This window comes from Calonectris borealis, chromosome 22 (genome assembly GCF_964195595.1).
Source record: "Calonectris borealis chromosome 22, bCalBor7.hap1.2, whole genome shotgun sequence".
Lineage (NCBI taxonomy): Eukaryota > Metazoa > Chordata > Aves > Procellariiformes > Procellariidae > Calonectris > Calonectris borealis.
Window position 1 is genome coordinate 4,962,311 of NC_134333.1, and position 21,902 is coordinate 4,984,212.

At 45.2% G+C, this 21,902-nt stretch overlaps 1 protein-coding gene across 1 annotated transcript; it reads left to right on the forward strand.

Moving 5' to 3' along the window:
• The first annotated feature begins 4,767 nt into the window (after positions 1-4,767).
• Positions 4,768-20,104, forward strand: MEIOC (meiosis specific with coiled-coil domain). Its single transcript, XM_075171140.1, has 8 exons — positions 4,768-4,785; positions 5,374-5,499; positions 6,757-6,914; positions 7,030-7,134; positions 8,648-10,508; positions 12,159-12,293; positions 16,194-16,374; positions 19,796-20,104. Exons 1-8 carry the CDS (start codon positions 4,768-4,770, stop codon positions 20,017-20,019), a joined length of 2,808 nt encoding a protein of 935 aa, XP_075027241.1. The 3' UTR covers positions 20,020-20,104.
• The last annotated feature ends 1,798 nt before the right edge of the window (positions 20,105-21,902 follow it).

Here is a 21,902-nt window from a genome sequence, read left to right on the forward strand (position 1 = left end):
GAACGCTGTTGGGATTGGCCGGTTGGGCCGTGCGCGGGGCGGTGTGGGAGGAGCCGCCGTTCTCCTCACGGCGGGCGGGTGGGGGCTGCAGCGCCCTGGGGGCTCCCGGCCTCCGGTAACGGGCTCGGCGGCGGTGACGCCGTGAGGGGGGGGCCTCACCGCGGCACTCAGGCCCGGGTGCCGGAGAGCCGGCCTCAGGCGGGGCTGGGGCCACTGGGTGTTCCCCCGACCGGGGAGCGGGATGGGTCAGGCTTTGGCCTGAGGGAAGGGGCCGTGGCCGTGGCCGGGGGCGGCGGGCAGGGCCGCGTCCCTGTGGTGAGAGTTGAGCGGGGACAGGCCCCCCGCCGGCAGCAGGACTGGCATCGGCAGGGGTCTGTCAAGGCGTGGAGACCCCTCACGGCTCTGGGCCCCTGAGCGTGGGGTCCTGCACAGCCTTCAGTGAGTGGGTTTGCAGTGCTTTGTGGAAAAAAAAGGGACTTTAAATCTGTCGAACTGCTCCAGATAGGCAGTGTGTCAAGAGAGCAGCTACTTTAAATGGGGTGCCGTGGCCTCCTCCGATAGTACACCCAATGGCTTACCTTTTTTTCTGAAGTGGCTTTCTATTTAGTAGCATATGGCTTATACTAATGGCATGTTTTTATGCTTTGTGGTACAAAATTACAGGTGTGTGCAAGCCTGAAAGCCAGATAATGGGATCTTAGAGCTGCTGCTCCGCTCTCTCAGCACATGTGAAAGCCTGGAGTTAACCTCGTACTTTGGTAAGGAGGGCTTGGGGCTTCTAAAGCCCATCGTTAGGCCTTTGCTCACGACATGAGTGTCTTCTGCTCATTGCAGCTCTTGCTTCTACATGGAGCTGGCGTAGCCGGGTCCTGTTTGAGCACTTACTGAATCTTTGCAGCCAGACTTCTGGATATGGATCTGTATGGGGGATTTGGTTGAAATAGTGCTTCACTCCTAAGAGCAGCAGATCATATTGGATAAACTGTCTCATGCTGAGAGATGAAAATAGCTTGTTCACAGAGCTGGGTGCCCCCGTGTAATGTTCTGCGGGAGAATGAAATTCCAATTATGGTCTTCAGTCTTGACTTTGCTTTGAGGGAGGAAGGCGTCAAATGCTTGGACTCCAAAGCAAGGTTCAATACTGTCTCCAAAGCCGACCTCAACAGCTTGGAAATCAATTCAGGGAGCAAGCTTTAAGGCATTAGCAGCCTGTTACATCAAGTGCCTACGCAGGGCTTTGACAACGTAATAAAATATTAATATTGATTTTAACTGCCGGCTTGCTGCCTTGAACAGGTAGCAGCGTCAACTGTAACAGAGGGGAATGCCAAGTTCATGGAAAACTGGTGGACACGTTAACGCAGTGGGCCAGCGTGGTCGGTGCCTCAGGCCACGGATGAACCTCAGTGCAGAGCACGAGTGCAGGACTCGGTGGATGAAGAAATGGGGTCAATACCTAAATCTGTTGTGGGCAGGTCTAAACAGTGCAAGAATTCGGTTTCCCCCAATGTGTTCTTCCTGCTTGCACAGCGGCTGAGCAGAGTTTCTCCATCTATGTCTCTTCCCCAACAGAAGTCACTGCGCTGGGGAAACTTCTCTGAAAAGTGGTTGTTAAATATTCCAAATAACCCCTCGGCTTCGGGCAGGTCACTGCCGGGCAGCTCTCGCCGGTGGGGATTTGCTTCCCGGCCTCTGTTACAGGTGAAAGCAGCTGCGAGACCAACAGTGAACACCCGCGTCTGCTGAAACAGCATTTTCCTCTGCCGTTGGCAAAGGTGTCCGGCCCGGAGGGTGCTCCCTGGAGGAGTCTGGTGCTGCTGCAGCCCCAGCAGTGAACTCTGGCTGAGTGATATAATTCTGGAGGGGTTCTCACCGCTCTGAGCTTCCCAAATTTCTCTGCTGTGTGGCCTTGAAAGAGTCTCTTGCAGAAACAAACGCTGGAAATAGACCCGAGTTTGTAGGGAAGTAGTTGAGGTGACAAGGAGGGTGGAGTGGCCGCGCTCCCCCACGTTTCACCATTTCAAAGCGGGGAAAAAAGCAAAGCAAAGCTCCCCAAAGCAAACGCGAAGGTCGCACCGGTTCCTCTTCAGATCCGGGACCAAAGGGGACCCCAGTCCACCCCTGCTCGGTCCTGAGCTCCAGCCGCGACCTGTCTCCCTGGGTGAGAGGGCTGCGCCTCGGGGAGCTTTGGGCACAAGGCTCTGAACCAGGCCAGTGCCTTCGCCAGGGCACGTCGCAGAGCTCTGCCCCACAGCCAGCCCCTCCCCGCGGCAGGGAGCGAGGGGTGAAGCGGGGGGGACAGCGCACACTGTGGAGCCGAGACCTTCACCTCCGGCTCCCGGCAGACACAACATCTGCGTCCTGGATCCCCCCGGGCAGGCTGGCCCCACCAACCTCCCTGCGAACCGGCTGGCTGGTGGTGCGGGAGTCAGAAGGCTGAGGCTAGCTAGCACCGGGAAATGAAAGAGGTGTATCGCCACACAAATGCCCACAATTCATAAAAAAATGTGTGCCTCTGTTGTCCTGAAGTTATCTGCATACCACCTTTATCTGCCCAAATAGAGATGGCAGCAAACACGATGTCCGTAGATTCCGTAGAAGTAGCTTGAGAAGTGAAAACCAAAATAGCTTGAGAAGTGAAAACAAGAGTATGGCTTGTTTTCAGGGCTTTTAGGATTTCCTTAGTCCTTTTTAGTGAAAACGGCGATATTCATACGCTTGGCAGAGTACCTAAACCAGCAGCAAGGACGAGAAGCGTAAGGAAACAAGAGCTGGCAACAGAGACCTGCCGCGTGAGCGGGGCTGCCTCCTCCATCAGCTTTCCTGTGGCTTCTCCTTCCAGCCCGGGGGCTCCGGGGCGCCCTCGGCCGCTGACCCCCCAGCAGGGGCTCAGCCCAGCAGGCAGGGAGCCACGGCGCCAGGCCGGGGACTGCTCTGCTGCCGGTGACGGAGGTTCCCTCTCGCTCCCGTGGGCGACGCACGGGTCTGCGGCCCCGCGGGGGCAGTGTGGCCCTGGGCAGGACGGCCCTAGCGCGGAGCCGGGCTGGCAGCAGCCGAGGGCAGCCCCGCTGGCAGGGCCCGGCGGTGACGGGGCCCGCGGGGGCGACGGGGCCCGGCCCGGGGCTGCCTCAGGCGTTGCCCCGATACAGCAGCCGGGCCGGTGCCAGCCCCGCGGCAGCCAGGCGGGGCTCGGGCTCGGGCTCGGGCTCGGGCTCGGGCTCGGGCTCGGGCTCGGGCTCGGGCTCGGGCTCGGGCTCGGGCTCGGGCTCCGGCTCCGGCTCCGGCTCCGGCTCCGGCTCCGGCTCCGGCTCCGGCTCCGGCTCCGGCTCCGGCTCCGGCTCCGGCTCCGGCTCCGGCTCCGGCTCCGGCTCCGCTTCAACAGCCACGGCGCTGTCTCCGGGGGAACAACGCCTCCCCGGCCCCTCATTGGCGGGAGGGGTGACCGAGGTGATTTTTCATTGGCTAGGTGTTGGAGGATAGGGGCCAATAGAAATAAAGCTCTGTTGCCATGAGACTAGCTACGGGCTCTCCATGTCTAATACCCGCGTGGAGAACAGAGCGGGTCACGCGGCGCGGGGAGGTGCGAGGAAGCTGAGCGGCTCCTCATTGGTTAAGCGGCTCAGGGGTTGGCCAATCCCCTCGAGCGCGCAGGGCGGGGCCGCGGTTGGCCCGGCGCGAGGCTAACGGCCGCCCGTCGCCTCAGGCGGCCCGCCATGGCCGCGCGCGGAAGGGGAGGCCGCGCGCGCTGCCGGTAGCCGCCGTCGCTGCCGCTGTCCCGGGGGTTGCCTATGGAGGTGAGGGACGGGGCCGTGGCACGGGCTGGGGAGAGGCTGGGCTGTGCAACTCTTCCTGTCAGAAACCCGGCGGGCGGTTGGAGCTGTCCCGAGGCTCGGGCTTCACCTGGGCGCCGGTAACCGAGCCGGACTGAGGCTGGGCGAGGCTTCGCGCCCTTCCCCCGCAGTGTGTCTGCTGCCACGACTGGGTTTAGTGCCGCGGCGCCCTCCTGTGAGGGGCCGCCCAAGGCCCAGCGCCGTCTAGACCTGGGCCTGTCTTGTGGTAACGGGTGCGGTGAAACTGAGCTCGAAAGTGTCGTGAAAACACTTTTCAGTGTCCCGAAAAACTTTCATTTGGGAAATAAATGAGTGTGTGTGGTTTGGTGGGTGTGGTGGTGTCGCAAATCCTGTAGAAGCTCGCTGTACCTATACGTTTCCTCATTCTTTGAGATCACAAGTCATTTAAGTGCTGAGTGTTCTTACCGAACAAGGAGATAACTAAGGAGGAAATGTGGCATAACAAGTATAAGAAATGGAGCTGTGCTCCCCACTAATTCTGACTTTGCGTGTTCTCATATTTGTAAACTGTGTCTGAAAAAGACAGTGTGTTAATACATCGGTGTAACTACAGTGTAAACTAGAAGGAAGATCGTGCTGTAGACCACATACATTAGATGTAGAGTCTGTTTTCATCCTCAGGTAGCTATAGAAGAACATCTCTTTAGAGAAGAGTGCTTATTCAGAATACTTTCAGAACGCTAGTCCTGTGAAACTTGAACTTTTTCTGAATTTAATAAGCGTTTCAAATGAGCTGCTATGGTAACATTTTAGATATTATGCAAATAACTTTTTTATTTGTGAGCTAAAGGTTTCTTTAGCTACTCAGTTTTATTTTAACTTTAAATTTTCCTTGTGTACCTCACCTTCTGAAGAAGGGAAAAAAAGATGCCTAACTTTTTGTTTTGTTTTCATTCCTTGCTCCCCCTGGCCGCCTATGTCTGAGCACTTCCAGGTTGGTGATGGGGAGAGGGGTGTTTCTTAGGTGGAAGTTGTTTCTCCCATAGTTACAGAATGGGGCAGATTTCCGCCATAGCTCCCCGTGTGTGTATCATAGCAAAATTCTAACTCCTGAAATCTGAAAATGTGTGTTCATGTAACGTAACTGATGCGATAGGAACAGTGATGAAAGGGCGAGAGGTGTCTAGCAATGCGCGGAAGGCTAAATGACTCCTCTGCTGCTGTCGGTGAAAGGGATGATAATTCTACTTCTGTAGTTGGTGGTGTTCTGTGGCGGTTCAGCCCTTCAGAAGCTCAGCTAGTGTAAACAGAGAGAATGCAGTTTTCCTCTTAAACTGCACCTCCTCTGTCTCTAAAGACCGTGTGAATTTCTGGTGGTTTGTTGGATTAAGCTTTTCTCTAAGGGTAAATATGAAAGCGTTCTAATGTCAATATGTAGAACTAATTACCTGAAAACTCAGATGAGCAGAATCCACAGGTAAATTAAAGTGTTAAAGAAGTTAATGTTGGTATAAAATGTACAACTCTCAGGTCTATGTATAATTATATCCTTCTGCAACCTTTTTTTCCTTGTCTTGCATAGCCTAAAGTTGCGTTCAGAGGTGGCAGTCGCTGCTGGAGTAGCGCAGAAGCTGGCGGGAGGCTGACTGACGCGTTCAGTAGCGTAATGACAGGCTCTGGCTCGCTATATGGTTGCTACAAATCACAGGTTCAGTTGATTATAAATTAATTTTTTATATCTCTGTAAGAGTTCGGGTCGCTTGTAAACAAAATGGTCAAAAAATGTTTCTAATACGGTTGCTTATACTGGCGAACATAAATCACCGTGTTTGATTAATAAATCTCCATCGTCGTAATGTTAATCAGAAAGGACAGTGACTTTTTTAATACGGTCACAGGTGAAGGAATATGTGGTGTTTAGTAAAATAGTATTTCACTGTGTTCTTTGTTCTTCTGTTAGCATAAACAATTGTAGACAAAGTGAGGAGCAAATGACTATTTTTAGGAGAACTGAGACGTCGGTAAGAAGGAGAAGCTTAGGTATTGCACCAGATATTTCTATGGCGTACCACAGACGTGTAGTCCAAACGTTCGTATAAACCAGCCTGTTGCGCAGGGGTTGCTTAGTCTGAGCAGTAGGAAATGCCAGGACAGATAAGGACATCAGACCTCTCTTTTCATTTTGCCTTTCATAGCCAGAAACTTTCACTGAGGTAAAAGACTCAAATAAATGAGTGACAACTCATTCCCAGTACCTTCAATAGTAGACCTATTACTTATTCTGTCTGAGTCTCGTCTGGCTTTGTTCTTCCATGTCCTTCAGTCCAGCAACTGGGCATCTCTCTTTGCTTACAGAAGCGTTTTACAGACATGGGGAACTGAGACGTGAAGTAGAGACCTGTCCATAGTTAGGCAGAAAGCCTTGCTGGGAATAAAACCTGGCTTTGTGTGCCGCTTTCTGTAGCTGCTAGACTACTTTGCTCCGTAAAGGAGTATATCATGTATCTTTAATATTTAACCCTGTGAAAACACCATTAATTTTTTCACTTACTAAGAGCTAAGAAAACATATCGTGTTTAAACCAAACAAGCTCCTTTTCAATTAAACTGGGTAGAAGACCTTTTGTCTAGAAAAGAATTGGCTGTAAGTTTTCTTCCGTAGCTTAAATAACCTGTAATGATTGGGAGGAAGGGAGCGTCTCCTGACGGTGATCATCTGTTAGAAACTGGTGCAGACGTTCTAGGCTGACACGGCCCCAGATTTTTACTCCTATGCGTATGTGCGCTGGGCAGTAGTCACTAGCAGACGTTATCTGTAGCATTGTGTAAAAAAGTATGTGGCTGGCTTGCTTCTCATGCTCTGGTTGCTCCAAGGCTGGACTTAGTCACAACCGCATAGAATGATGAAATGACAATTTGATATGTTTAATATTAAAATCGATGCTTTTATTGTACATAAAATGTAGAATGAAGAAAATGTAGAGCTCCCTCAGACGTACAGTTCTTCCCTTTCAACATCAGAGTACTCTGCACCTGTGGACTCTTCCCTTTTATATGCACCATGGTCTACCTATGGAGATGATACTAAGCAGCCTGCTGCTTCCCAGATTAATATGAAGTCCAGGTAGTCATTTTTGACAGAGAGAATGTGTGTGTTGAAGGTGTGTGTTTGTTTAATTTAGCTTATGGATTATTTTGAATGAAGTAATTGTTTTAATTAATATGCAATTCATTTTCAGGATTCAACCTGAAAGGAATGATTATGGCAGTGAAACAGATTTATATGGACTTGTGTCTAACATCTTGGAAGAACAAGATAAATCGCAGCCATATTGTGCTGAGGGGTGAGTGTGTTGCCGTGCAAGCGCTGCTGGCATTCTCCTCCTCTGAGAAAAGCTACTCTCGCTGATCTCAGTGTCTGTGTTCTGTTAGTCATCTTTGCATCTGCTGCTGGCAAGTCCTCATGCTCTTTACGGTTTCCCTTCCTTCCCCCTGATGTTCTAATATTTCTCTTGTGATACTTGAAAGCTTTTCTCTGGGTACTTGAGTTACATGGTAGTTTCTGGCTTTCTGGTATTTACAGAACTTTTTAATTGGCATTTTTTAAGTAAGTCCTTAACCAGCATTGTGGAATGCTGTTTCCAAATAAATCTCGTTGAATATGTGCCTTGGCCTATTTTTTTAGATCAAGACTGAATTCAGGCTTTAGGTTTCTTAGTTAATTTTGATTCCCAGAAAGAATACAAAAAACAGGAAATCGTATTCTTTCACACTTTCCTGAACTGGCAGGAGGGAAGAATTCCATGCAAAATGAAAATTTCTTGATGTTAGTGCGACCTAAGCAATATTTGCCTATCTAAATGCCAGATTTATTATGCCTATAGTCTAGCACCAGAAGAAACCATTAAACAGTCATAATAACTTGACACAGAAGGATTCAGATTCAGTATCCCCAAGATACTTAGAGAGCTCTCGGTCTTTTGCCTGAATCTGATATTCTAGGTCTAAGGGGTAAGAAAGGGAACCCAGTTCTCAAGATTCCCAAGCCAGACTCCACTCTTCCTTTCTGTCTTCTCCCAAAATTCCAATGATTCTGTGTGTGTGCTGAGTTATGTGGCTGAAGTGAGGAAAGACTTCAGAGAAAGTCAGTCTTGATCAAAGATAACTTACTAATTCCTTTGCTTGAGACCATTAAGGTTGGATTTCTGTTTTCAGTACTGCCAAATTTGGCTGTGACTGTAATGACTTCCAGGCACAATTCCAACTTAGTCTGTTTACAGTTTTCCCTGACAGGCAGCGATTGTCCTGCGTTAACTCATGGTAATTAGCGGAAGGAAAGGAAATGTGCTGAGATGCTTATTCGTGATTTACCTGCAGGAAGCAGTGTAAGCCAGTGTAAAACACAGGCGATTCTGAAGCAATAAGCAAGATGATACAGAGAAGTGTTTTGTCTGGAGTGCTAGGACACGGCTTTGAAAGGTTGTGGGTCGTTTGGGAAGTATGCTTATCTTAACCTGCTGATTAACTAGGAGTATTTTAGTGGTGACAGATAGTAAATCTCTTGACGGGATTGACTGAACATAATTTGGCATGTACACATCACTTGCAGCTTGAAGGCATTGAATGTAGCTCCTAGGGTATATGGGTGGGTTTAGACAAGCCAGAATCAGTTTTCTCATCTAGTTAAGGAAGACTGCAATGATGACAGTAGTGGATAGAAGTTGGAGTAAGACATCTTCAAATCAGTCAAGAGAAATGACTGGGGAAGAATTGGGTTCTTAAACCTTTTTCTGCATTTGGGAATGGAAGAGGAACTCCACAGATAGGAACCTAACAGTGTATTTCTTGTTTTTCAAGGAGCTGCTCTTCCAACCTGAAGTCAGTATGGCCCATGAATGCAACCAGAATCGTAGACCACCATGACCTGTTGCCAGAAACTAAAAGACCAGTTGTTGGAGCTGTCCCACAACAGGGTTTTTATAGTAGCGAATCCGTATCTGCTGCTGAAAAGCAGTACTTGCAAAGTGGTAATCTTGCATCGCAGCAAAAAGTAGAGGAATGTTATCGCGGGTTTACTGGCATAGACCTTGAAGAGCAGTGTTTATACCCTTCTAGGAATGATCATGCCAACTGTTGCAACGTGCAGACTAATGAGAATATTAAGACAACACCCGTGTATCAGAACTATCCATACATAAAAAACACCTTTACACCCCAAGTTGGGTATTCAGAAGTAATCAAAGACTCGGGAGCCGATGCTTATTCTTATGGAAGGGAGAAGGTGTGTCCCAAAGGAGCAGATGCGCAGTTGCACCAAAAGCGGGCAGAAACGTTTCTTTCGCAGTTTCACAGATACAATGAAAACACAGATTATAGTAGATACACTGAATATTCTCATGCTAGTAAAGCAAAGCCTAACAAAAGCACCAATTGTAGCTTCCAAGAAAATAAAAAGTTAGTAAATGGAACCATTGAGGCACCATCTCTGGACACAGAACCCTATACTAAATTATTTCAAGTTAAATCGGGAACTCAGAAAAAAATAGAAGATACAATTTCAGATCAGCAAAACTTTACATTTCCCAAGGCTGTAGGACTTCTATCAGAAAAACAGTTTGCAAATGAAACTTCATTCTGCACTGATTTTGGGCAAAAATTTGAATATGGACTAAAATCTTTTGCAACTTGTCCGGGGAATAGTGACTGTACAAATGGTGTAGAAAAGCAGCAGTTTTCCAAGTCCGATCTTCAGAATTCTGAATACTGTAAATCACTTCCGTTATTACCAAACTCAGCAAACCCCTCAGCAGGTGCTAATGTGAGGCCGGCTTGGATGAACATTCAAACTAAAACAGCTGCTTCTGTCCCATTTCAGAACCCAAGTCCTTTGTTGAAACTGAATAATCATTTACCTGCTTTTCCAAAAAGTTCCAGTCATTCTAATGATTTTTTTCAGTTGTCATCTTCAAATTTCCCTTTAAATAGTAATTTATTTCACAGGTACTGTCAAGATAATCCTTCATTTTTTTCAAGTCTTGATTTTGGTTATAACACTGCAGAACGAGCTCGGTCTGCTGCTTGCATGGAAGCACTAGTTAGGAGTGGAGAAGAGAATCTCATTGAGTATTTAAGTGAGAAGAAATTAAAGCAGCCAAACGGATTCTGTGACAATTATTCAGCTCAGCAGTTTGGGATCATGGAAAATATGAACAAACACCGTTTCCAGTTGAAGCCACAGAGTGAGCATTATGATCTGGAAGGACAAAAACACGCAGATGGGTTGTTGCAGAACATGTACCAAGATTTAATGGAGTCTCAGGGTCAGTTTAATCTCAGGCAGGGGAGTGGCGACAGTAACGCCGTCAATCCTGTGACTTGCCTACAGGCTCCAAGCTTTTCCAACAATTGCATGATAGGTGACTTTAGACGTAATCAGCAGCTTGGTTCAAGTGCATTCCCCTTGAGATCAGCTCGCCTGTTTGGCCGTTCCATTGTCCCTCTGATGGAGTCTCACGACTTGTGCTCCCGCGACGATTTAAAACGCTTCTACCCCTATTTTAGCGATAAGATGTACGGTGACAGTTCTTTTTCTGGTTTTGTACCAGCACTTGGATTTCAAAGGCAAGTTAAAACCCGTAGTGGGCCTGCCAGTGAACTTCATGTTAGACTGGAAGAATGTTATGAACAGTGGAGAGCTTTGGAGAAAGAGAGAAAGAAGGTAAAAAAAATTAAAATAAATTAATATGCCATATCACAGATTTGATTTAGATCTCATCCTACTCAGACCAGTTAGAGATCATGGGTAATTCCCACTGTTACGAGTTGAAATGCTTAATGGGACTTCAAAGTTAAAAGAGTTTGCTTCCCTGTATATCAGGACTGAAAACAGAAGTTTTGAGGGTTTGTAGCCTGGCTGGGGGCGTAATTAATGTTGTATCGAATGTTGCACTTAAAGCAGGAATTCAGCAACTTTTCAGTCTCTGGGTTGGGGAAGGTGTGTTGTATGACTGACAAAACCATGTTATGCTTTTTTTTAACACTATAAATACAATGCATCTGGAAACTTTGAGAGCAAATCCATTAATTTTATGTTGAATTGGGACTAAACGTTAATCCTTTCAAGAATTAATTAAAATTCTTAGGCCCTACACATCTTGGTCTTTCAACAAGTTCTTCTCACCTCCTGTTTCCCTGAAGTTTTAAACCTAAGATGTATTGGAGGGGGCTCTTTTCTCCCTTAGAAATGGAGGCTGAAAAAAGGGTAACATTAAAACACTTGAACTAAAAGATTCAGGTAGTTCTGTCTGAAGCCCTACTTAAAGCAATTGCCCTTTTTGGTCATCAGCGGAAGGGCTTCAGGCTACCCTTGAATGTAAAAGGTGTCTTAATTTCACCAGTTTAGCTGGTATTGAAATTCAAAAGCGATCTAGAACTGTGACTTTCTGAGAGGGAAGCTTGACCAAATGTTGCCTGGGAATCGCAGGCCGCTTGGCGGACAGCTGCTCTGTGGAAGCTCTGTTGTGCCAGTCCACTGGGAGAAACTTCACTGCGAGGGGCTGTAACACGGGGTTTTGCCAAAGCGTTTCCTGACAAAAGCCGGTTGTTGCTTTGGATGGAGGGGTCAGGGGGAGAAGGAGATTGATGTCTAAGCTCGCACAGAAAAGTGCAAAAGAGAAGGAGTTGACATGCGCGTGGCAGAGGGACGTGGTGGAGAAAATTAGGCTGCAGCTTTATGTGGACCGCCACAAAACAATGTAAGAAGTGCAATTTTAAAACAGATTTAGCTAGTTATATATTGCTACAGGTGTTCCAGAGTGACGTAACAATGGGGTGAGAGAGATTGAAATTTGAAATCTTGCAGTCAGGTTTCAAAGTAATTTTCTGATGGCTAAATAAAATATGATTTCATTTTAACAAAACAAAAAAAAAAGCTTTCTGTAGTTTGACTAATCTGTACAAAATTTAGGTTACTTGCTGACTTAAACAATTTTATTTTAATTTTGTGGATGAGGTCCACATCTGTTTGCTCATTCTTTTTTGCCTTGTAATTCTAACTTGCCTCCATTTTATTTACAGGCAAACTCAGTACAGGCTGTAGTCAGAGCGTGAGAAGACATAGCGCTTCTGAAACACATTATGTTGGCATAATTACTTTAGTTGAACCGCTTTGAGTAAAGCGGTTGTTCACTTAAAACATGTGATTGTCTTACCAAATGGTTAAATCCCAAATGCCCGAATTCTCATTATCTGCTTCAAAAAAAAATCCAAAACCCTAAGGAAAAGAAATTGTATATTTTTTCTTGTTTCTGTAATAAAGCGCACTTTGCAGCTTACATCCTTAGGGAGCTATTCTTTTGTTTTCCTGCAGACTGAATCAGCTCTTGCTAAGAACTTCCAAGGGAAAAAGGTTTCCAGTGCTAACAACACTCCGATTCCAAGGCTGACATCAAACCCATCAAGAGTTGATCGCTTAATTGTGGATCAGCTACGTGAACAAGCCAGAGTGAGTTGTAGGACTTTTTTAAAAAAAAAAAAAAAAAAATCTATTGAACTTATCACACAGAACTTAGAGTACAGTATAAGATATGTAAGATGCTCAGAGCAGCTTTTCCCAAAATAGCTTTGTTCTTAAATGCTACGCAGGGAATAATATTTCAGCAGTCCCTGCTAGAATTTCTACAGCTCCAGGTTCACTGCTGCTGTTACCAGGGAACCCACTGAGTAGCTGAGGCTCACGTTTACGTGCATACATGCCAGGAGGATGTGTTTTCTAGTACAAGAGCGTGCGTGAGATGCCAGAATCCAGTCATCCTGCCTAACTGCTTGCACAGCTGTAAGATGTGCCTGACTTTTGAGCAGCTCAGCAGAGAAATGTTCACTATAGATTTGTAGACGCTGTGTTAGAGGAGGTATTTGTGGGGAAAAAAGCAAGTTTAATTAATGTTTTTAAGACTTCGATATATATTTGCTTGAGAGTCTTGTATTTTTTTAATGCAGAATGGTTATTTGCTGTAACTTCAGCCTGAATTTCTACGTCACTAATTTGCTGCTTAAGCCAAACAGCCACAACCTGTAGGGCAAGCGTGAGTGGTGTCTTTTGAGCTGCCTGTGGCTTCTGTGGCCAAACGATGGTGCCAGTGTGCAGTATCGTGCTTCTTTGTGAGGCAGCAGCCTGCGCAGAATTCTGCAAGGGAGACTAGAGGGAGGAGGCGAGCACAAGCAGAGCTGATCTGTGCTGCCAGCAGAATAGCGAGGGTCTGATCTGGCTCTTCTGAGGCTGAGAGGCCAGAGCCAGGATGCTCGTGCTGCAGAAGGAGAAATGTGGGCTGAAAGCGCAGACGCCAAAAGCTGCCCCTGCGAGGGGACGTGGGATTAAAGGCAGCAGCTGTTGTTCTGAGAAATGCTGGTTCTTGGAGGAACCAGTACTGTGAGCTCAGCCGCTCCCAAGGCAGCGGTGGGAAGAAGCAGTCTTTCCTACCAGTCTCACACAGGTGAAAGAAGCCGTGGAGCCATGTCTGCTCGCTGCCTGCTGAAATCTGTCTTGTGCAACTGCCTGGTTTTGTTCAAACAGCTGAGTAGAGTATAGCGAAAGATGTGTTGATAGGCTTAGCGTACACTTTTTAAACTACTGTTTTATGAACCCCAAAAGAACAGTGTTAGGAAACTTCCACTTTCAGAAGGCTTGCCTGTCCTTGTCCTAGTACTTTAAAACTGTGTCTACAAAAGGACTTAATCTTCTCTAGCCATTTGAGGAACCAAGCTTCAGGGTATACATCCTCAAACACTTGTTAGCAACTGAAAAGTAGTTTTAAGAATGCTTAAAACCACAGCGGGGCTGTTGAACCTGGATTCTAACATCAAAAAACTTAGTGATGGCCAAAGAGAAACACTGGTACAAAGGTTCAAGTGGAGGTTGAGCTGGCTGAATCTGGGATTAACTCTTCGTAGTGTGGAGCATCTAGTTAAATCCTTTTGGTAGTCACGCACTTCAGTTTTCTCATTTGAGACTTCCACTTGCAGTTGCTTTCAGTTCCAGAACAAAGCATAGCTGCTGGAGAGGTGACAGTAGCTTCCTTCACCATGTCATCGGTAGCTTTTAAAACCACTTAGTGGTCAGAGAACAAACTTTAAATCGGGATCTCCTCTCTACAGACTGTATCTCATCTCCCGTGTGTCTGGGGAGATGTAAATCCACAGCTCCGTTGTAACTGGAGAATGCCATATCACCCCACTGGGGTACCCTCAGGCCGGACATTCAGCTTCTCCTGTTGAACCCCTTCTATTCTGGACTGGTAATGATTTTTGCCAGAGGGGAAATACGAGCTTGTTTCCAGTAGTGAGGATATCTGTATGGGCTGGGGAGAGCACTATATTCCCTGTTCCAAATACATTGTTTTGTGAACAACAGTCATCAAAGCTGGGCCTGAGATGTCAGTCCTTATCCCATGGTGCATGCTCACCTCTGGACTTGCAGGGTCTGTGGCTTTGCTGACTGTTTCTGCTGCTTCAGCCTTGGCTTCGCTGGTGGCTTGCTGCTTTTCCCAGTGAAGGATCTGAATTACTCGGCAAGCCTTGGGACAGCCAAAAGGGATCAGTTGTGCTTTGCAAGAGAAGGGCAGGTTTAGTTAATGCCTCTGAGTTGTGAGTGGAAGGAAGTGTCTCTTGGGAGTGCAGGATGAACTTCAGAAAAACCTGAGCGGATGCGAAAGCAAGCATTTGAGCCTTCAGTGGTTCCCGTTGGGTTGCTGGGGCAGCCCAGCTTTGCTGACTTCTGTGGATTTTGCTTTTAGACACCTGGCACTTCTCCCAGGCTTAGTATAAAGAACGTAGGCATTTAACTATCAACTGTGGATCCGGTTGGATGATGTGGTACCTGAAGAGCAGGTCTTCAGAACGTAAGTCCTTCTGTGGATGTGGACATACTATTAAGTAAGACTGGGAAATGACTGTCAGGTTCATCTTACTTCATTTCACTTGCTTACATAATTCTACTATGCCACTCCTTAAAATATGGCTTTTTCTTCAGAAACAAATCTAGTGATTTTCAAACAATATTACCTACTTTAGTTTCCTATCCTAGTGACTGATTCCTCAGCTGTTCGTGTGAAGTTCTCCCTTCATTTCAGGTTCCTTACAAATGTTAAATGTCACTTTTTGAGTTTATTAGTTGTTGCTGCTGTCACAGTAACTTGTGCAGTTTATTCCTGCCTACGTTTCCCGCCCCCAGGCTTTCGCCAGATCTAAGGGACAGCAGGACAAGTCTGGCAGTGGGAGCTTGCTCCTTCCTGAATGCTCTCTCCTGAGCCCTTGGCCAGGAGTAGGCTGCTTTGTTCTGCTGTTGCCAAAATAACTGTCTTGGCCAGCAGCCTGCTCTGAGAATACTTGGGGCAGGTTGGGCAAATTGTCCTGGTTCAAATGCCTTTGTCAGCCACTCTTTCTTACATTTTAAAAACTCCATGCCAGTCCTGTTCCTAGGGAGGCCTACAATCGTTTGGTTGCAAGGAAACACCAAGAACATCGCTTTGCGCTGTGCTCCCAGGCCCTCTGTTTCTTATTCTTAACCTGTGGATGACCATTAATCATCAGGCTTCTTTATAGGGCATCAAGTGTAGCCATTGCCCAGAAAACATTACAATTTTGGAATTTTTAGTTTTATCTCTTTCTGCAGACTAGTAACCAGGTTCTTCAGTGGTCTGTGAACCACGGCTGATGAATCGCTCACCAAGGGGAAATTCATAGTAACGTGACTGTTGTAAGATAAACAAGACAACAAAGATGCAAATTTTCAATTAACTAATCAAAATTGAATTGTTTTTGAGTGGTTGTGCTCGATATTCTCTGAAAGAGCTCCTTTAGTGCCGAGTATCCATCCTGAACGTCAGCCTACGCGTGTGGTTCCACAGCAGCTTTAGCCAATCCTAACGGAGACTGCTGCTCTCCCACGTTGCCCGTTGCTTTGCGCTGCCACAGCACAAGGAGACCACCTGGGTGAAAACTGGCCAGTCTTTGTGCGATTGGTTTTCAGCCGCATAATTGCAGCAGTGCTGATGGAAAGGAGAACCACAGTGGTCCTGATTCAGAGGAATGCATGTTGTCATGGAACCACCTCCTGTTACATGGTTGTCTCAAAGTTGTGTATATCCATTATTAATTAGTAAGCTGGGTGTCCTAACATTTGGGTATTTTAGCTTTGCTGTTGTGCTGTGCACACCCAGGTATTCTACAGCTTTTGGAGAAGAAGAAATCCTAGGTAAGAATTTAACTACTTTAACTATAACTTTATGAAGTGTTCTCAAAAGAAAATAATGGTTATTGTTAATCTGTTCTTCCTAATCTGGTTAATTTTCTTGTAAGTCTAGATGAGTACAGTGTGAACTCCTGTAACATGTAAAATGTTCATTAGGTTGTGACTTTACTGGGAAAAATGGAGCGCCTTCGCAGTTCTCCCCTTCATGCTAACATTTCTACTGCTCTTGATAAACATCTGGAGGTAATTCATGTAGTGCAGTCACGTAGAAAAGATGAAATTGTAAATGCTTCAAATCGACAGAGGCAAGGAGCTCCCAGATGCCAAGATGACAGAGGTATAACTATGCTTATGTACTTTTATAAGGTAGCTGAAAAATTCTACACATATTGCAAGTTTATAAAAAAAAAAATAAGTGTGAGGGGTTTTGTATTAAAGTTTTAATTTACTTCTCAGTGTCTAGAGCTTTGAGAAAGGCAGACTGTATGGGTTTTAGGTGATGGTTTTAAGAGGACACTAAAACTGGGTTTTAGAGATAAATGGGTTAAATCAGTTCGGACTGCATTTATTCAATTAATAAACTAGCAAGTAATAAAAAGGTAGTGGGGTTTTTTTTGTAATGCAGTTTGGGATTGGAGATGATATTAAGCTATTGCCTCTTTTTCCCCCTGTCCCTTATATTCCTGTTCCTGTCACTCCTCTAGCCCTGTCTGTATTTCTACGTAGAACTTCCTTGGTACCTCCATGCTGCATCTGTGCAAAGAGACAAAGATGGCCTTGTGTTATGAATGGATTTCCTCTTCAGGCATGTTCTGTTGTAGATTGACATAAAATAGAAATCATATTTCAGATGGATACACAAAAATATATTGGTCAGAATGTTTTTATTCTTAATGGTATCCAAAATACGCAGAATATTCAGCTTAATCTTTCACTAGTGCACAGGAAGAATGGCAAATTCCCTTCTCTCTTAGATGTGAGGCAGAATAAATTCTTGCTACCTGCAATGCTCTGACCTACGGCTTTGTGTCGGAAGCTTTCTTGCATTTCTGGGACTGTTCTGTTCACTTCCTGCCTCTCTTTCCACAACTGAATTAGATGGATTATTTTACTTCTTTGGGATGTCCCGTCATGCAGTTCTGTAATTCTCAAGTTCACTTCAAAAGATACACTATAGCAATTTTTTCTTTTCACCTGTTCACCGTCATTCTTGTTTCTCTTTACCTTGATTGAAGATTATGTGACTTGTTAAGGTGAAGGGGTTTTTTGGGCGTTCAAGCCCATGAATATCATTGGCGCTGGCTTTACTTGGTGCTACTTCTTAACCAGATCAATTAGCTCTTTGGAACCAAGTAGTCTGGAAAAGAGGAGCTGTCAGACCTCGAGATCTGCTCCCTGGTCCAGCTGCTTTGGGAGGAGAAGAGAAAGAAGTGGGCTTTGCACAGTGGGATCTGATTACTTAACTAGAAGGGTTGCGCTTTCTTTGTCTACCCCTCATCCTCCATACTGGCTGTCTCCGAGATGTGGTAGCCTGTCCTGGCAACTGGGGAGGATTTTTCAAACAGTAGATTATTGAATGTAGTAACTGTATTTGCTGCATGTCTGGGAAAGCCTTGAGGAGAATGCCTGAAGCTGTGCATCTCCTCTTTGGCAGAGCTTTCTTTTTGTTAATAGTTCTGTTTTGTTTGAGAAGAGGTCTTCCCCAGCCCAGCCCTGCTTCCACAGTACCTTCCTATTCCATCTGATCTGATCTTAAGTACCGATCTTATCAGGCAGGACCTGTCTATTGTGTCCTCTGTTCCAGGAAGTTTGATTTAAAGAAAATTCATACATGAACCATGGTCTTCTCCCAGCTCCCCCACTTCAGTTGCAACACAGATTTACTTAAGTGGGAAGCAGATGGATCTGAGCTGCCTCATATCGGTTGTATTCATGCATAACGTGGGTCTGAAAAACTCTACTATGACACACTGAAGTTGTGGAACTGTACAAGGTATCTGGCAGTTGTTTTTAAATGTTTTTGACAGCTTAATGAGGTTCTAGAAAAAACCACAATGATCGGAAAAAGGGTTTTACAGAGTGCCCTCTGTCACCCAGAACAACCATCAAGCCTTTCAGAGTTATCTGAGCATACCTCTGCTTAGAGGTTGCCCTAGATTTAGTTTTCAAGATCTCTCAGAAGGATATAGATGTTACAGATCATCTTCTGAGGGGAGAAAAGACCTTTTTAATGTCTGTAACTCTCAGGCACTGCATTCAGCCAAAGACTTTAAAACAACTCTTCCTTACACTGTGAGATTTTCCCTTCTTCCCTGCTAGTGACCCAAATGCCAACCATATCTTACAGCTTTGAGATGCACATTTATGTGCGTGTCACTTGTTTCTTAGCTTCTTCTAGGCAGTCCAGATGACGCCATTCCTGTAGTCTCTTCTTGATTCCACAAAGCTTGGTGTGGAAATTGGAATTTTGAAGATACAAGACCTGATAATCATGTCCTCCCACTTTGTATGCTGTCCTTTATTTCTCTGGAGTTATCCTTCCAAATACTACCTTCTAAAATTCTTTGGGTGGCTGACACTTGTGTTGGACAAGTGGATTTTCATGGTGATTCTTCCCAGTTACCTAAATCAGTTTTCTGTACCGCTCCTGCTTAGCAGTGGTAACTGTAGAGGAATCAGTGGTCGCTGTGTGCGGAAGGAAGGAAGGAGGGGTGTCTTGGAAGGGGTTTCACAGAAACCAGCCTGGGCAGTGAGAGCCAGACGAGCTGGTGAAGAGGGATGGTGAGGGGATAAGGTTAGGCCTTTAAATTCTGCCCTTTTCTGAGGCACCCCTAGTGCTCCCCGGAGGGGAATGCTTTGACCAGGAACAGTGAATCCAAGAACAGTGGTTGAAGGTAGGTGCCAGGTTTTTGCAATAAAATGAAAGGGCAGTCGTGCTTACTGAGCAGGAGCACTTGGAAGAGCAGACTTTGACTTAAAAACCCCTGCTTCCAAACCCCATGGAAGTGTTTGACCAGGGAGGCAAGTGCACACGTGCGTTCTGTGCAGCCCAAGGTGTCGTGTAGTGTGACCCAGCTCCAAGAGGAGCAAGTGTGCCCCTGCCCCAAAATAACACACAAGTTCTGGCTGAAAACCCGGGTGCCTAGAAGAGGGTATCAAATTCGTTTCCTCACACACAGGCTGGAATTAAAATCAAAGCATTTTCTATGCATTAAGACATTGCTGTTGAATAAATGGACCACTGCACCACCTTACTCTTTATTTTAAAGTGGTGGGGTTTGACACGTTTTTGCAGAACATGATCTGTATGCTTTAATAAAATGCCATAAACGAGCTATTCCTTCACCTGTCTTAATAAGATGGGCAAAGGATCCGTTTTGTGGATCTGGAGGGGTTGCTATGAACATTCAGCAATGAGCACAGGAAGGGGTGAGATGCCTTTAGTATGTGCCCACATGGAATACTTTCAAAAACAGAGCTGACTGTAAGGCTTTAGGTGCTCCTGATAATAGGTGACAGCTAAGTAGGGGCTTTAACAAAGTACGTACCTAAATTCTGTATACCTGCCTCTTTGTATGAGGGCATAAAAATCACTGCTTTCTCAGATTCAACTTTTACAACCTTATAAAGAGACAGACACAAAAACAGACACTAAAAAGGGCCTAAAAAGTTTTAGCATTGCCAGAGTGAATTAATCCCAAATAGTGCTTGCTGATGACCTGTGTAATAAAGATTAAAACGCCGGTTCCTCCCTGCAGATGTGTTTGCTCTTGCTTTGGCAATTAGAGAGATGAGCGTAGCAACACGTAAAGCACGTACGACTCTCTGGTGCGCGTTCCAGATGACCTTACCGAAATCTTCAGCTGGAAAACTAGATCCAGAGAAAGCTGCTCGGGAGGCGGTGCAACCTGAAGAAAAAGTATGCGAAAACGTGAACAGCTGCGGCATCCTAAATCAGAGGGCTGAAGTAAGCAAGCACTAATGAAATACCAGTTGCATGCAAAAATACACTCCACGGTCTGTATGTATGAGAGATGATACACTAATTCTTTTTAATTATTTGTAAAGTTTGAACTACTGATACTCGTATTTAAAGCTGTATCTTGATGAGAAGTTGAATTTGCTTTAAGGGCTCTCGGGTTCTACTTAACATTACAGGCAGCGTCAGAGTATTGTAAAGCCGAACTGGTGAATGTTAACTTAAAAAATAATCAGAACAATTAATTAACAGCCTAGATATTATTTAACTTCTGCAGGTGAACCCTGGTGTACTACTCTTCCAATAACTTCTTTTAGTTCTACTTTAGGAAATAGGTTTTAAAATAATGATTCTTAAAGACTGTAGTCTAACAGGGTGTCTGGTATCGGATAAGATTGTGATGTAAAAATGGTTTCCTTATCAAACTAATACCTGGAAACAGGAGGAAAAAATGCTAAGAATACCCAATATTCATGTAAAATTAAATATTTAAAATATAAATATTTATGAATTTGAGATTTTAGAATTGTAAGTTTGTGAAAGGAGGTGCACTGGGTTCTACTAAATTACTGGTATGACAAAATTGCTGTTGTGAAACTATGCAATTTAGTAAATGTGTTCAAATCATTTGGGCATGCTCTTGGGAAAAAAAAACCCTCTGTTTTAAAGTATTTAAACATAATCAAAATATGACATGCACACAGGATTGTCCTTTAAAAAGCTGTGCAGCTGCTGAAATAATGAGTCTTGTTTTTAATATCTTCACTTTAAAATTTGAAGAGGTATCACAAAGTTCTGAAATTTAGATTTTCTTCAAGTTACTCTTTCACTAGTTTGGTTTGAAATTTGGTTGTCATATTTTAGACTTATTAGTTTACATCTGCATTTTTGACAGCTATTAGTACTTGGTGTTTCTCTGCATATCTTAATCTGTACGGAATGTAAGTAACTTATTCACTGATACGAAATGTTGGTATTATGTGGCTCAGGAGACACGGGATTTTAACACATCTAGCATCGCGTTTATAATGTGTGGATTAAATTTATTCAGCTGTCCTTGCCTAGATACCCTGATATTTTAAATGTCTGTGTTCTTCCTACTTCTGGAAATCCTGATATGCAAAAGGTGTGATCGCACCACGTAAATTGTCATTAGATGATGTGAGAAAGAAACTGAATGAGAATGCAGCAGAAAGCGGAGTAACCGTTTTGATCACTGAAATGACCAAAAGCACTGCCAGAGTGAGTTTATCTGGGCACATCTTCATACCGCAAGTCACTGCATTAAGATTTGTTAAGTTTAACCTAGGACGTGTTGATGTTAAAAGCAATACTGTACTGACTTTAGTCTGTCTGCTAAGAAATAAATTAGCTTTTGTTGAAGAGCGTTTGTGCTGCATTTGTCTTCATATCCTCAGCTCCTAGAACTTGATCCCTTAGCAGGGATTGTCGTTTTCCGTGAGTTATTGAAGTATATGTGAAGAGGTTGTCACAGGAGGAGAGTCGGAGATCACTCAGGCAAATCTCATCTAGTCGTTAGTTTATTGAGCTCTAGTCAGTAAGTTTAGGCATGTAAAATATTTAATAAGTACAGAGGGATTGGCGGTCAATACTCTACTACACTTAAAGTTAGTATGGGATACAAAGATTATCGTGTAAGCTTACTATACTTATCTGACATGCGTGCAAAAAATGTCCCTTACCAAGCCATCGATGCCCAGTGTCGGGTGAGGGATCTCCCAGCCTCGAGAGGGGTCCCTGCTCGGGGGCAGAGCACCGCCGCGCAGCCAGCTGCTACGGAGGGAGAGCTCAAGGGGCCCTGGTGGCTGCAGAGATTTCTAGCGTCAAGCGGTTGATTTGCAGCCAGATTTTCTGCTGTGTTCATG

Excerpts from the sequence above, each read along its gene's own strand:
- MEIOC (XM_075171140.1), top strand. Across the intron at positions 6,915-7,029 it reads CAGATTAATATGAAGTCCAG|GATTCAACCTGAAAGGAATG; the intron begins GTAGTCATTTTT and ends ATTCATTTTCAG. Across the intron at positions 7,135-8,647 it reads CAGCCATATTGTGCTGAGGG|GAGCTGCTCTTCCAACCTGA; the intron begins GTGAGTGTGTTG and ends TTGTTTTTCAAG.